This window comes from Cygnus atratus, chromosome 2 (genome assembly GCF_013377495.2).
Source record: "Cygnus atratus isolate AKBS03 ecotype Queensland, Australia chromosome 2, CAtr_DNAZoo_HiC_assembly, whole genome shotgun sequence".
Taxonomy (NCBI): domain Eukaryota; kingdom Metazoa; phylum Chordata; class Aves; order Anseriformes; family Anatidae; genus Cygnus; species Cygnus atratus.
Window position 1 is genome coordinate 20,016,757 of NC_066363.1, and position 13,693 is coordinate 20,030,449.

Sequence of the window (13,693 nt, forward strand, 5' to 3'; positions counted from 1 at the left end):
TAAATTCATGTAAAGCCCTGAATTGCAAATACTTGTCTGTACATCTAGTATCTTTTAAAAAAAAAAATAAAAATAAAAAAGAAAACCAAAGAAGAAACCTGAACCAAATCAAACCAAAACTTCCAGTGGTTTTAAGGAGCGATAAGAAACAGTTTTTATTTTATTGGTAGGTGATACTTTGGGCTGTATTCACGCAACTTTTTTTAAAATTATTATTATTATTTAATCATTGATTACACTTATGTGCCACTCGTAGGTTAAAAATTATAAGATCTATCTGTGGGCAAACAGCCAACAGAGCGAAGCCCATTTAGCTTGTCTACTTAGCTGAAGCCATATGGATGCAAAATGACTTCCCTGTTGCCTACAAAATATATGCCCTAAAGTAATTTTTTAATTTTTTTTTTTTATATAACATTTCTATGAATTATATTTGTCACTGGGTATTGCACTTTATGATTGATAGACCTGCAGTTCAATATGTTGCACTGTGCCCGTAGTAAAACTGCACTGGAAACAGGAGCCAGATACACAGGTTATTATAAGTAAAGCCTCAAGCCGAAGGAACCTCTCAGGACATTTTTGATGGTGAAATACAATTTTGGGAGGTCAATTAACTGTTAATCAGCAGAAAAATAGTCTAAAAGACTGTCCAATAAAATAGGAATTATTCTGATGCTTTCTGTCTCTTGTAGACTTTGTTCTCCAACTTCTGCATGGAACTTCATGTTGTCAGACACTTTTGAATACTAGGGATGATTTTCTTAGTCAAAATAATTCAATAAGACAGCTCTTGGAAATTGGCTTGGATTGACACACATGCAATACAGCAAGGTAGAGGAAAAAGCCTATAGACCTGGAGTAGGGAAAAGAGGGATAACTTGTGGTCTGGGAGCTTTGGAGTGTCTCTGACATCTAGGCAGTTTCTGTGATTGCTTTACTAAAGGGATAATGTTTGGACACTTCTACTCGTGGTTTAGTGTTCTGGCCAAAGTTTTCTGAGCCCATTCATTATTATAGTGGTTTCTGCATAAACAGAAAGATCCAGTCTTGTACTCCACATGCTGGAACACTCAGCCTTCTTGTTCCCATGATTGTGTAAAGTAGCAGATAAGTGGAGCTGGGAGGAGTTGGGGGTGCTGGGGTGGAGTTGTGTCATTTAATTACACGCCAGCTACATGACTGCCTGTTACTGAGAGACATTCACCACGGTAGAATTACAGTTTCTCCTCAGTGTAGCTGTAATCTTTGGTGCTTAATATCATAGAGGTGTTAGTTTATATTAAAAAAGGGTACAGCACAGAAAAAACAAACAAAAAAACACAAAAACCTATCCTCTTAGAGTTCCTCTGAAGTTCAATGATACAACCTAATATTTGGGTCTTTGCAGTGCTTTCATTTTCTCCTGTGCTTCTAAGCAAAAAATGTTTTTCATTTTAATACTATATTTTATGCTTTTGAATGTCTTCCTTATTCTGTTAACCTGTGTGTGGTTCTTACTAAATAATCTCTGTCAAGCAGGACTGTGTTAGAATAAATTAGGTGGTGTTCTAGTGAATTTTGTGGCTGAATTGATAGGTCATTTGAAGATGATTTACAAATTTCAAACTTCTCATTTGTTTTAAACATTTTTTTTTTTATTTTGACAGGTGTCATATAGGAAGGATATGCAAGATACTCATAGATACACTGAAGTGCTGAACAGGCCAGACATAAAGATAGCCACCGAGATAACAAAGATAATAAGTGATGTATGTTCTTTTGTTCTATTTGCATTTTTTAGACATTATTTTATTTTTTCCAATTTCAGTAAGATCATTTAGAATGCTGCTGAAATTTTCAAACTTCCTAGCAAGAGAAGAAAACATGGCATGCCTAATCTGATATGGAGATCTAGTGGGGGGATGGCTTGCTTGGAATGTCACAAAATTATGGGTTGCTTCTGTTTTGATGTTAACAGTATGACATTTGCAAGCATTGATGACTGAAGACAATGTTAAGTCTACTAAATCTCGTTTTGTCTTGGCCTTGTTAATAATAATGATTCTAAAAAGAAGTTGCATGCTAGTATGCAGTACTGCACTTCAGAAGTCACACAAGACCTCTGTTCACTCCAGTACAAGAGAAGCATCCATGCCTGGACTCCCTTTCCTTCTTCTGTGTTGGCCAACTGTGGCAGGGAAACGCAATTTCCCACTCTCCTTGTGAGAGCCATGTGAGCACGTTGTCTTTTGCACATGGCTTTCCTCTCCAAACTCTGCTCTCAAACTCTTTTCCCTCCTACTTTGACATCTGCTAAGGGATAGGTCAAGGAGCAGTTTGAGAAGCAGTAACATGTGTTGCTGTTTAATATTTTACTGTAGACAATATATACATTCGAAGTTCTGAGCCGAGATTTTCAACAATGGCTAACAGTTTCATCTGAGACTAATTAGGCATCTCTTATGGAGAGGTGTCTGTTACAGAAAGACAGCTTTAAGGGACATAAGGGTTCACCTTTTGGACACTCAGCATTTTCTGAAAACCAAAATCTCCTACTAAGTCTTATGTTCAATGCCCAGAATTCTGAATTGCTCTAAAAGCTACTTAGAGTGGCTTTGGGTCTTTTCTTTCTCTCTGTTGTTATGACATGTCCTTGCTGATTCACAGTGTCTGAGTAATGTGAGAAACCTGTTTTATGCAATGGTAATTTAGTTTGTGATATTGCAAAGAACCTATTGTCTGTTCATCTGTACTGTTTTCTAATGCATTTTGGGAAAAAAAAATGCAGCAATTTGCATGGGAGGTAGTTCAGCTGGAAAGATCATGTAACACCAGCCCTATGGGACTAATTCCTCTCTGTTACACCAATGCAACCTTACTGACATCTAGCAAGGTTGCAGTGGTAAAACTGAGAGTGGAATTTGACCTGTATTTCAAAAACGCTGCCCCTCAGCCTAGTTTTGTTTCAAGGCTATTTTCAACTGCTACAAATAATCTTGTGTAAACTGCAGACCATGAGAAATGCTGAGCCATTGTAACTCACTCTGCCTTGATTGGGAGCAGCGAGAGAACGGTATTTCTCAGGCTTAACCTGTGCATTTTGTTGAAGTTGAATTTTATGAATGCTGTGCATTGTGTTTTACAATAAATAAATATTATGTTTTTAATGAGATGAAGCATGAGAAGGGCTTTTTTTCTGAGCTAATTATAATATTACTGAGAGTAGTGTCAGTGCAGATCACTAAATGAGAGTAGCTTTTCTACTAGCTTTAGTGCTTACATTTCTCTTGGAAAAAACAACTAAACAAAACAAAAAACAAAAACAAACAAAACACAAAACCAAACAATTTAATAGTGATTCATATTCATTTTCATGATTTTTTTTTTAAGGCTGAGTACAAGAAGGGAAGGGGGGAGATGAATAAGGAGCATGCTGTACTTGGAAGACCAGATTTTGAACATGCTAAAGGAGTTTCCAAACTTCTAAGCCAAGTAAGATTTTCTGACATGTTACAATGACTTCATTCAGATATCTCATTGCTACTAATGCAAGAAAATATTTAGATTTTTAGATGATTATCTCTAATTGCATGAAGATTATGTTCTCAAACCCTTTTCATATAGTATTGTAATGACTGGTAAATTTAAGATTCGTAGGAAACAGAATATACATTTTATGCAAAAATACAGTGAACTTTGACTGTTACAACTCATTTTTGGTGGAGATGGTGTATATTTATATATATTATCTAGGATTTCTAAAATATTAACTGTATGCAATTTAGAGTAAAATTTTGCTACTCATTCAGTTTGAGTGGAACCTCACCCTGTGATTAATACCACTGAAGTAACTGGAGTCTTTTGTGTAGCTGCTTGCTAATGTGAGTAATGGGATCTGAATTTGGCCTGACATGTAAACTGCCCACCTTCCCTCCCCCTGAAACTGAACCTTTATGTACTACTTTCTGTTATATATTAACCTCAAAAAAAAAAGTTTTTTTTTTTTTAAAGAAAGAAATAGAAAAATGGAGAAACTGCTTTTGTCCATAACTAGAAAGAAAGCTGGGGACACAAATATTCCCTCTTTTCCTCTTATGAGTCTTCTACTGCTCCAGATCAACCTCACATCATGAGAAGGGATTTCTGACTTTTGTCTTGCAGTCAAATAGTTCTTTTAGTTCCTTGCATAATCCTTGCTAGTAATCCTCAGAACTACACTCATGGGTTTTGTAAACCCAGGAACAAATTCTGTCCTCATGTACAAGGGGGATAACCCCCTTTGATTGGAGAAGGCCATGTCATTTTTCCCACAACTAGAAAAAAACAACTGGAGGAGTATATAGGCCAGAACGTTCACTATCAGCATTGTGTAACAACTCCTTGTGATTTGGCAAGATGGTAAAAGTCTTCCCTGGAACTAGGATAAAATAAGAATAATAAGTCATAGAGAACAAGCTGCAGAACAGTGCACTGTCTGCCTGCAAGAGGCTAAGCTTCTTTTGATGTCAGCAGACGTTGCCCTCAGATACCTACTACCTGACTTCCTGTTTTATACTGGACCATGGTTAACTGAAGTGGTCTTTTGTGTTTATCATAATGCAGGCTGGGAAGTCAGCCTGTGCTTTCCAGAAAGAGCCAGTTCTATGCTGTTCAGACCTCAGTGTCACTTCTAGAGAAGGGAATTTTTTGTCTTAGTCATTTTTAATAGAGTTCATCTCTAGATTTAGTGTGTAGCAGTCTTTATTTCTACCTAATGGCTGTCTACACATTCCTTTCTTTGCATCCTGTTTCAGAACCTAGTGGGCTTGCAGCTGCCTGTTGTCACAAAGGGGAACAAAACAGGACCCTTTCTGATAGACCTTCAATCTCACTGCACCTGGTACCAGTGAGGCTGTGACCAACAATTGCAACAATCAAAAAATACCAGCTGGGTCATGGGGTCCTGCAGGCTGGTGCTGTGGCAGTTGCATCATAGCCTTAATCAGTGCACTTTCTAATTTTTATTAGATGTGCATTTTCTCTTGGACAATGCATGCTATATCTGCAAAACTAGTAGCTTTATCATAGAGTCTCTTCACTGCCAGGGGCAGGGATGACAGCAGTTCCAGGTGAGATCTGTCTGCAGGAGAGAGCATTTGGTGTGGGATTTTAACTTCTTTAGGGAGTCCAAATAGTGTAGGAGGTGTGGTAGAAAGAGAGGAACAGTTGATATAATGTAGCCTGCAGTCTATTTGTAAAGATGATTATTAGTCCTTGGTGGTCCAACCTTTGCAGCCACATCCTGGCCAACTGGATCTCAGTTTTGGCATCCTTCCATCCTTTTTCCTCCCCTCAATCTACACTGATGAATAGAATTGAATAGAATAGTTCAGTTGGAAGGGACCTTCAAAGATCATCTAGTCAACTGCCTGATGAGGCTGCTTGCAGTGTGTGTGAAGGGCCACATACTTTTAAAAAGGGAGCAGGGCACTTTCAAAAAACATCAGGCTTCAGCCTGACACTCTGCTGCCATCCATCTGCATAGAGCAGCACGGAGCTTGTAAGTACCAGGCTGCTTTCAGCAGTGGGGAGGTGCATTCAGCAATTCCCCACCTCCTCTGAAGGAAAGTCAGTGACCATGAGTTGTCTAACGTTTTTATATATTATTTGAATCATTATAACACTTAGACATGCTGATCATAAATCAAGAGCATCCTGTACAACCACAGAAAAATGATGATGACCCCTGTGTCTGTGGAGCAGGGCGATGGGGCAGGATGAGGAATGCACCTGTGCTGTAGGAAAGGAAGTGCCCTAAATGTGGGTCAATCTTGTCAGTCCTCTTTGTGCAAGGATTGAGAAGCAGGCTTGTAACAATTACAAGATTTTAAAAATAGTAAACTTAATGATCTCTTTATTGTCTCCAGACTTTCTGGTCTTTAGGGTTTCCCTTTCTTTCGCAGCAAATAGGAGCATTAGAAACTTTTTGTGCTGAAAGTTGATAATCTCCCTAAATAGCATGAATCTATAAGCTGTGACACGCAGAGAAGTATTAGTTATTTGACCCTCACAGTAAATTTGCAAAATTGACAATTCTGATGGATGCAATGGGAAGAGAAGATGATAACATGTTTTAATGTAGTGCATATGGGTAGGTAATTTAGGGAGTATAGAGAACAGGAGCAAGAAGAGGTCAGGCAGTGTGGGTGTAACGAAGGGAGAAAGCAATCAATGCAAGCAGGAAGGCAAACAAAGTGAAGAAAATAGTGTTAATGTTTGACTGGTACTCAGGGCTGTACCAAATCAGTGTACCATCTCTCTCTCTCTCTCTGTCTCTCTCTTTCTCTCTCTCTCTCTCTCTCTCTCTCTCTCTTTTTAAACAAAGCTTTTGACAACAGCAGCAGCAAAAATACCAGCTCCCAGGACTAGTATATTTACACACAATAACTACTTTCTGTTGATTTGAAACCAAATTTAAAACAGAAACTGTGTTAGTCTTTGTGAAAACATGAAGTTTGTCAGTTTGCTGAATGTACATTGTATAATTTGTTTTATTTTTGTATTTTTTAAAATAAAACCAAGCTCTGTTGTGTTCTTTATGTCATCTAATGCATTTTACTAGCTTTTACTAAGAGCTGCTGATATGAAATATTCCTTTTATGTTGTTTAGTGAATGGTTTTATGATAAATAATTTTGGATATACATACTTTGTGCTGGATTTGGTGCTTATTGTTTCATGGATAAAACTTGTTAGAAGTAGATTTTTTTTTCTTCCTAGATATATCTTCTCTAAGATTACCAACAGCCTAAGATTTTCACAGTCTTTCTTTGCTTTAAACTCTGCTAGTGCTTTTAGCAACCAGTATTTTAACTTAGCTCTTTGTTTATGTTGCATTTCCTTCAATGTGCTCTGACAGGTTTTCATTTTTTTAATATGTTTTCATATGGTCATGAGGAAATGCTTTAGCTGCAAGTGTCTGCTTCATCCTGGGATCCCAGTGGTTGAATGATTCCATTTTTGTAGTTTCTTTGTAAATCTGAACAGTCGGTGATGTCATCCACTTCTGAAACTGAACACTCCCTGTGTGAACAGCTTTGAACTACAGATTTTGATTTAGGAATGTTGCTGCAAAGCTTCAAAAGACACTGTTCTGTCCAGCTGCAATTCTGACTTTTATAGGTTTTGTGCAAGGCCAATGAGAAGTTTGTTTATCCAGGCTTTATTTAATTCCAGTTTGGTTTTTCAGGGATGTTGTGTTAAAAGTCTGCAAAAGCTGCTCATTCTTTAGCTACAATTAGAAAGCAGCTTCCACACATTTCTTTTAAATTAGCCACCACTACATACTCTCTAAAAAAAATAAACAAACTTAAGATTTTAATTAAGATGGTGAATAAGCAGTCATCATTTTAAACCCTCGTTAGAGTAAAGATTTTGGTTAATGATGAAATTTGTAGATAAGCTTCCACTAACACACTAACAACTGTCATTTCCACTCCCACATTTTTGTTTGCTGTTTCATCAGGTTATAACGTTGATCAGACACCCCCCTCCTCCTCTCTATGTTTTGGAAATCACCGATGAAGTATTTTTCTTCCCTGTTTTGAAATTGAACCCTTTCTCTCAGGCATGTTTTTTTTCTTTTTTTTTCCCCCTCTCCTTTAAACTACATTCATAACTTTGTCCTGTTCAAAAGGAGGATAAAATAGACACGTGAACTTAACTTCTTCACTGTGGCTAATTCATGTGCTTGCTCTTCTCTCTCCTTCTTCCTCTTCCTTCTCCCAAGCCCACCCACCCCATGCTTTCTTTCAAAAGGGAGAGGGAAATAAGAAAATGCCAATTAAAAAAAAAAAAAAAAGTGAACGTGTGTGTAGCTTTCAATGAGATGAATCCCCTATGACAAGTCAGAGTTAAATTACTGCTGGAAGTGCTCTCGAGATACTGTCAGGGTCATCTGATATTATTGTGCTGCCTCCATTTTGCCCCAGAGCGATATGTGTGGTGGTGTTGGAAAGGAGAGCAAAGGTAATAAGCAGTGCAGCCAAAGACAGCAGGACCAAGAGCTACCGAGACAGCCTTCACTGAAACTGAGCCATTTGCGGTTGGATTGGTCAGCAGTCTCCTTAAATTTGGGAGCCTTCTGTGCATCAGCAGCAGCTTGCGCAGACCTGTGAAGACTGGATTCACTGGCTCTCCCTCTCCTTCTGTAGCAGTGATGTGATCTGGAGTGACACTAACAGGGATTCATTGCTGAAATCTCTAGACTGAAATGTATTGTTAAAAAAAAATCTTAAAAAAAATGGCATGAAATAGCTGCAACTGGAAGATGACAAGCCAATTGTGAGGAGAGGTCCCTTTGGCACTGATTTTTTCACACTTAACAAGTATACCAAGGATGACATTGTGCATTCAGACCACATGCACAGTTTGAGGCCATTTGCTGACTGGGCAAAAGCCCAGCCTTAAATAGTTGGACAGTTAAACTCCTGCGTACAATGTCATTATGATGCCTACAGAGTAAAAGAGAGGTTTGCTCACCATGTTGACTTGGTCCCTGTTTTTGGATGCTTTCTGAATCAGATATTCCAGCACTGCCGGATTTTTATTAGAAGGCATATTCTGGATATACCTTTTAAAAGAGAAAAGCCCTCTATGTTATTTCTTCACTGCTCATACAGACTGTAGATTTGCCTTTGACAAAGGCAGTGTCTTTGTATTCAGATATATGCGTTTGCAATTGATCTAAAGCCAAGGGAAATATCAAGCAATATGAACCAGATGAATCTACCAGAAGGCAATAGATACTATTTCCTAGAGGTAGTGTGAAAAGTTTTCATGTTTTCAGATCAAGTTGCTCTTTAAAAGTTACAATGATTTAGAATTACCTTTCTTTGAAAAAAAAAAGTAATGTAATTGTTGGAATCATAATGTAATTCTTGAAAAGATATGTTTAATTTCTATTTGGGTGGCTTAGTTTTGGTTTCTTGTTATCCTGATTTATGAAATATTGGGTATTGTGGCTAAACGTAATGAAGATGTATAAGCTAAGCCATGTTGAGAATCTTCTGAGTCAAAGAAGAACTAAAAAAGAAAAAGAAAATACTTCCCACAACTTTTTGAAGGAGATTGTTTGAGGTGGCTTAACCACTTTATCAGACATTCATGTGGGCATAGAGAAAAAAGGAGTAAGGAAAAAGCCGCATATTTATTTAATGCAGAGCGTGGCAAATTATAATGGATGTTGCGTAGGCTCAGATATCAGGTGTCTGACTAACATTCATGAAAGCAGCATAATTCAGACTGAACTTTATTCTCCTCCATTATGCCCAGCTGTTGGAAAGAAGCAAGGCATGTATGCAAAGTCTCCAGATGTTTATTGATCATGCACAACAAGGGGGGCAAAGGACAGCAATTTACTCTTTGCTCAATTTCATTTTTTAGATTTCAAATTCAGTTCTACCGATTTTTTGTAGCTTATTTGGTTTTGATGCCAATACCTCAACATTTATGTATTGTTTATCTCCCCTTACATGTCTTATCTTTCCCCATTTTCCTTTAAACAAAAAGAACAGAGAGTGAGAGTAATAGCAGATAGCCATTTAATTATGCTTTCTAACATTGTAATGAGGCAGGCATTGTCCCCAAGAAGGGACTGTACTGCAGATAGATTCCTGGGGGTCTTGTTGGAAATTTGTGGCAGAATTAAAAGTAGAAGTTGGGGCTCTGGTGACAGCCTAGCACACCATGGATGACACATATACCTGGTGGTGGGAAAACAATCAAGTGGGAAGTTTGATTCTGACTTCACATATTTTGTTTTCAACAACTTTGAAGTGGTTGAAAAACTTGCTTCAAAAGATCTACTTTTCAATAGTTTAACAATTTATCAAATTTAACAATTTCTTTTTGTTGTTGTTGTTAAAAGCACACTTTTAATTATGAATTGAGTGATTCTCAATGATTACGTTATTATTGCTAGTCAAACAGTTCTGATTTATTTGATTTTCCAGGTAAGTCATTAAGTTTTGTTTCTGTTTCCTAGTATAAACTCATCAGCACCAATAATTACATATGAAAATCTTAAAATTATTATTTTTTGTTTCAGTAAAATTCAGATACATGAAAATTATTTGAAATGAGCACAAGACAGTTACAAGTGTGTCTAAACTGAGTTTCTTTAAATATTTTCAGTGTTTAAGGATTTATGGATAAGGCAATTGCCTTTAATAAGCTCCTTTGTAGTCTGAATTCTCTGTGTCTTCTTTAAGTACTTACTACATGTTAGTACTGGATATATATATATATATTTTTTTTTTCTGGTCAAAGGTGAAATACAAAGAGCAGTTCAATAAAGAAATGAAGAGTCACCAGTACAATCCTCTTGACAGTGCTTCCTTCAAGCAAGCACAGATTGCATCCACCTTGGCAAGTGATGTAAGTGAATTTGCTTTGTATTTTACATGTGTTTACATCCTGAAAAAAATAACATTTGTTCTCAGGCAGAAATCCTTTTTCCATTTTACAAGTCATAACTGTGAGCAGAAGTCTCTGTTATACATTGTGTCTGTATAGCAAGTACAGCATGTTATCCATTTCTTCCTCTCTGGACAAAGCCCTTCTCCAAGGGTCTGCAGAGTTTTTCACAATGATTTTAGATGAGATTTATCTCACTCAACTTTGTGTTTCTAAAGGTATGGCTGCTTACTCCAAGCTAATATACTCAGTCCCTTTGTATTCGGGAGAGAAAGATACCAGTCTAGAGAGAAAATTATCTGACCTGTTGTAGATGCCTGTCTTTGGAGGAATGAAGTGCTACATTCTCTCCAGTGGTGGCAGGAGGAGGTTAGCATAACTAGCTCAGATTTGAATGTCTCTCTTTTAGACTTCATTGTGTCTGTTGATCTCCTGATATGTATTTTAAAGTACACCAGTTCCTAGATTCTGTGTGGGCACCTGCCGCTGGAGTCAGATTGGGGAAAACATCTATATCAAGTGAAAATGATGTTGGGATGATATATTTAACAGTGTGTCTAATGCTAAAAATGTGAGCTCTTCTTTGGGGAAGTGATCCCAGATAGCCTAGAGACAGCCCTTCATTCTGTAGTGTGATGTTACCAAAGCGTGGGGCACCACCCAAAGGAAACAGGAGAGGCTGGCTTTGAGAAGGGTTCAACACAGTAATTGTTTCTAAAATCTAAATGTTTTTAAAAAAACAACCCTCCCCCCCCCCCCCCCCCCCGCAAATGTTTAAGTAATTATTCTTTATTATAAAAGATACATAAATTGACTATTGTTGATTTGAAGCCTATCTAAGTCAGTGAAGAGCATTATACATGTGTGAAGATGACTAAACGTATTGGGTTAAGAGGTTTATCATTTAAAATATCTAAGCTGGATAGTGTTCTTCCTGTATAGCTGGGCCTCCAGCTATCAAGAATATGGCAAATCCTACTATAGGCTGATAGAAAGTTATCTTTTGCTACTTCATTAAGTGATTATCTTTTGCCTTAGGTGCCGATACTGCTTATCTTCGCTGAAAACAATTTGTATTAAATAAATTATCCTGGAGAACTGCCCTTTAACTATTTTATGTAGATCTTTTTGATTTGGATAGTTAGTGTAATACTTGAATCGAGAGAGAAAGAACAAGAATCAACAACATTCAGAATGAGTAAGCACAAAGTATTGAGGAAGATACTATTTTAAAAAGTTTCCTTCAAAATTGCTTAGAACCTTAAAAAAGAAAAAAAAGTTTTTTTTTTTTTTTCTAACCTGAAATATCAAAGTGTGATGTGTGATTTTTGTTGTGTTGTAATTTTTTTTTTCTTGAGGAAAGCTTTGAGTAGTTTCCAAATATTTGCTCATGAGAATGAATTTTTATTGATTCTTTTACCCCTTCCCTTCACCTCATGCCCCAAATAATAGTAAACGAGCACCATCTAGTGTCAAATACAGATTGTTCAGGCAAGCTCCTAATGCTTTATGTTTCTGAACAGACACACTGTAGTATTAGCTGTGAATTATTTTGTTAATCTTATTTTACATAACTTGAATTCTCTCTGCAGGTGAATTACAAGAAAGATTTGGAAAGCCTGCATGATCCAGCCTCTGATCTACCAAACCTGCTGTATTTAAACCATGCTTTAAATATCAGCAAAATGCATAGTGATGTAAGTTGCCTTTATAATAATCTGAAATATATATATATATATATATATATATATATCAAGGAATGTAGTATATATAATCACTATAAAATACATAACTTTTTGACACTAGCTTCATGGTCTCACTCTCAATGTTGTAGTCTATAGTGTTGTTACTACAGTAGTTAGGGGATGTAAGTGAAGAAAGTGCTTTTAGGGAGAGACACTTATTTTATTAAAACAACTAGAATAATGGGTAAGAATCACTCAGACTTCTGGTACTTGAGTATTTCTTCTTATATGTCTAAAAACATTCTACATTTTTTCCTTTGTTGATCTAAGATACCTTTTTCCTTGCAAATCTTGTCTTGACTAAGATCTTTCATGTCGCCATCATCTTCAGGTCTCTCTACAGAAGTGACCATTATGCTAGTGTAATATTTGGACCTCTGCCATAAGCAGCCTGTCAAGGGTTAGCTTCCCTTAGAGGTTCTCTGTTAAAGCCTTTTTTCTCTCCTAAACGTTCAAGGCTTCCTACACTGGATCAAGTAATAGGCACATAACTCCATTCTGCCACATAACAAGAAATGCTCTTTCATAGCACTGGTGGTATGACACAGGGTAGTGCCTATCAGTTGAAATAGGGAGGAAAAGGTAAGAAACTCCTGGCCTCTGTGCAGTGCCAAAGCTTTTCTCACACTCCAAAAGCACCTATGCTGTATGTGCAGTGCTTGGAGGCTGATTAGCTGCATTTTATTCCAGAAAACACAGAAAGGCTGCAACACTGTTGTGGAAATGCATGAGTGGGTGGTGTTGGGAAGGAAGATTACTCACTGTTGGCAGGAGGCAAGAGCTTCACAGGCAAAGGGTCAGCCCTAAAGAGTAGTAGCATATTGGGTTGTCTTCTGACTCAGTGCCTGCTTATGGAAGCTTATGTCTAAAATAATGAAAATAATCCAGCCTTCCCGTCTGTACTTGATCTTTGTGTTGTTTTTCAGTGAGTTGCTTTTTGTCTGTGTCACTGATGCGTGGAGCTAAAACTGACTATACTTTTTTTTTTTTTTTTGTATGGATGATAAAGGAGTTGATAGTTTTCAGTTCTTGCATTCTTCATTTGCATTTTGGCATAATTCTAGTTTCCTTCAGTGTAATGTAAGATTGGCATTCTTTTTGCTGGTTAAATGAACAACCTCGGAGTGAACATCATCAAATTGTTGTCTTATCTCAAATTAGGTACTTGGACTTTCCTTTAAGGCTGCTTACTTGCAAAAATTATTTCTTTCTATTGCCCAGGAATGATCGATTTATATTGTCTATGCCCTTTTGTGATGTATCCCTAGATACTAAGTTTCTGATTTTTGTGTTGTCCAGATGCTGGTGGCTATATTTTCTTATTGTGAGCAGCAAGAATAATGATTTGTCAATCCTTAAGGTTTCCACTAGCTATTTGTCTTCTACAGAAATCTCATTTTCAGAATCTTCTCGGATTTGACCTCCCTCTCTTTGATTTTACCATGGCTTTCTGTCCTGCCTTTCTCCATGCTTTGCAAATACCCTCTTTGTGTTCTCCGCCCTGTCTCTCGG

The 13,693-nt window shown here is 37.2% G+C and overlaps 1 protein-coding gene across 3 annotated transcripts in view; it reads left to right on the forward strand.

Moving 5' to 3' along the window:
- NEBL (nebulette) overlaps positions 1–13,693 on the forward strand; it is a 257,642-nt gene that overhangs the window by 185,470 nt on the left and 58,479 nt on the right. The window contains exons 6-9 of one of the 3 annotated variants that reach the window (XM_035545547.1): positions 1,650–1,751; positions 3,373–3,474; positions 10,290–10,397; positions 12,029–12,133. The exons of the other annotated variants lie outside the window; for them this stretch is intronic. Of the exons in view, the coding sequence (XP_035401440.1) occupies positions 1,650–1,751; positions 3,373–3,474; positions 10,290–10,397; positions 12,029–12,133 (417 nt within the window). The remainder of the gene's footprint in view (positions 1–1,649; positions 1,752–3,372; positions 3,475–10,289; positions 10,398–12,028; positions 12,134–13,693) is intronic. 3 annotated transcript variants of the gene reach the window in all.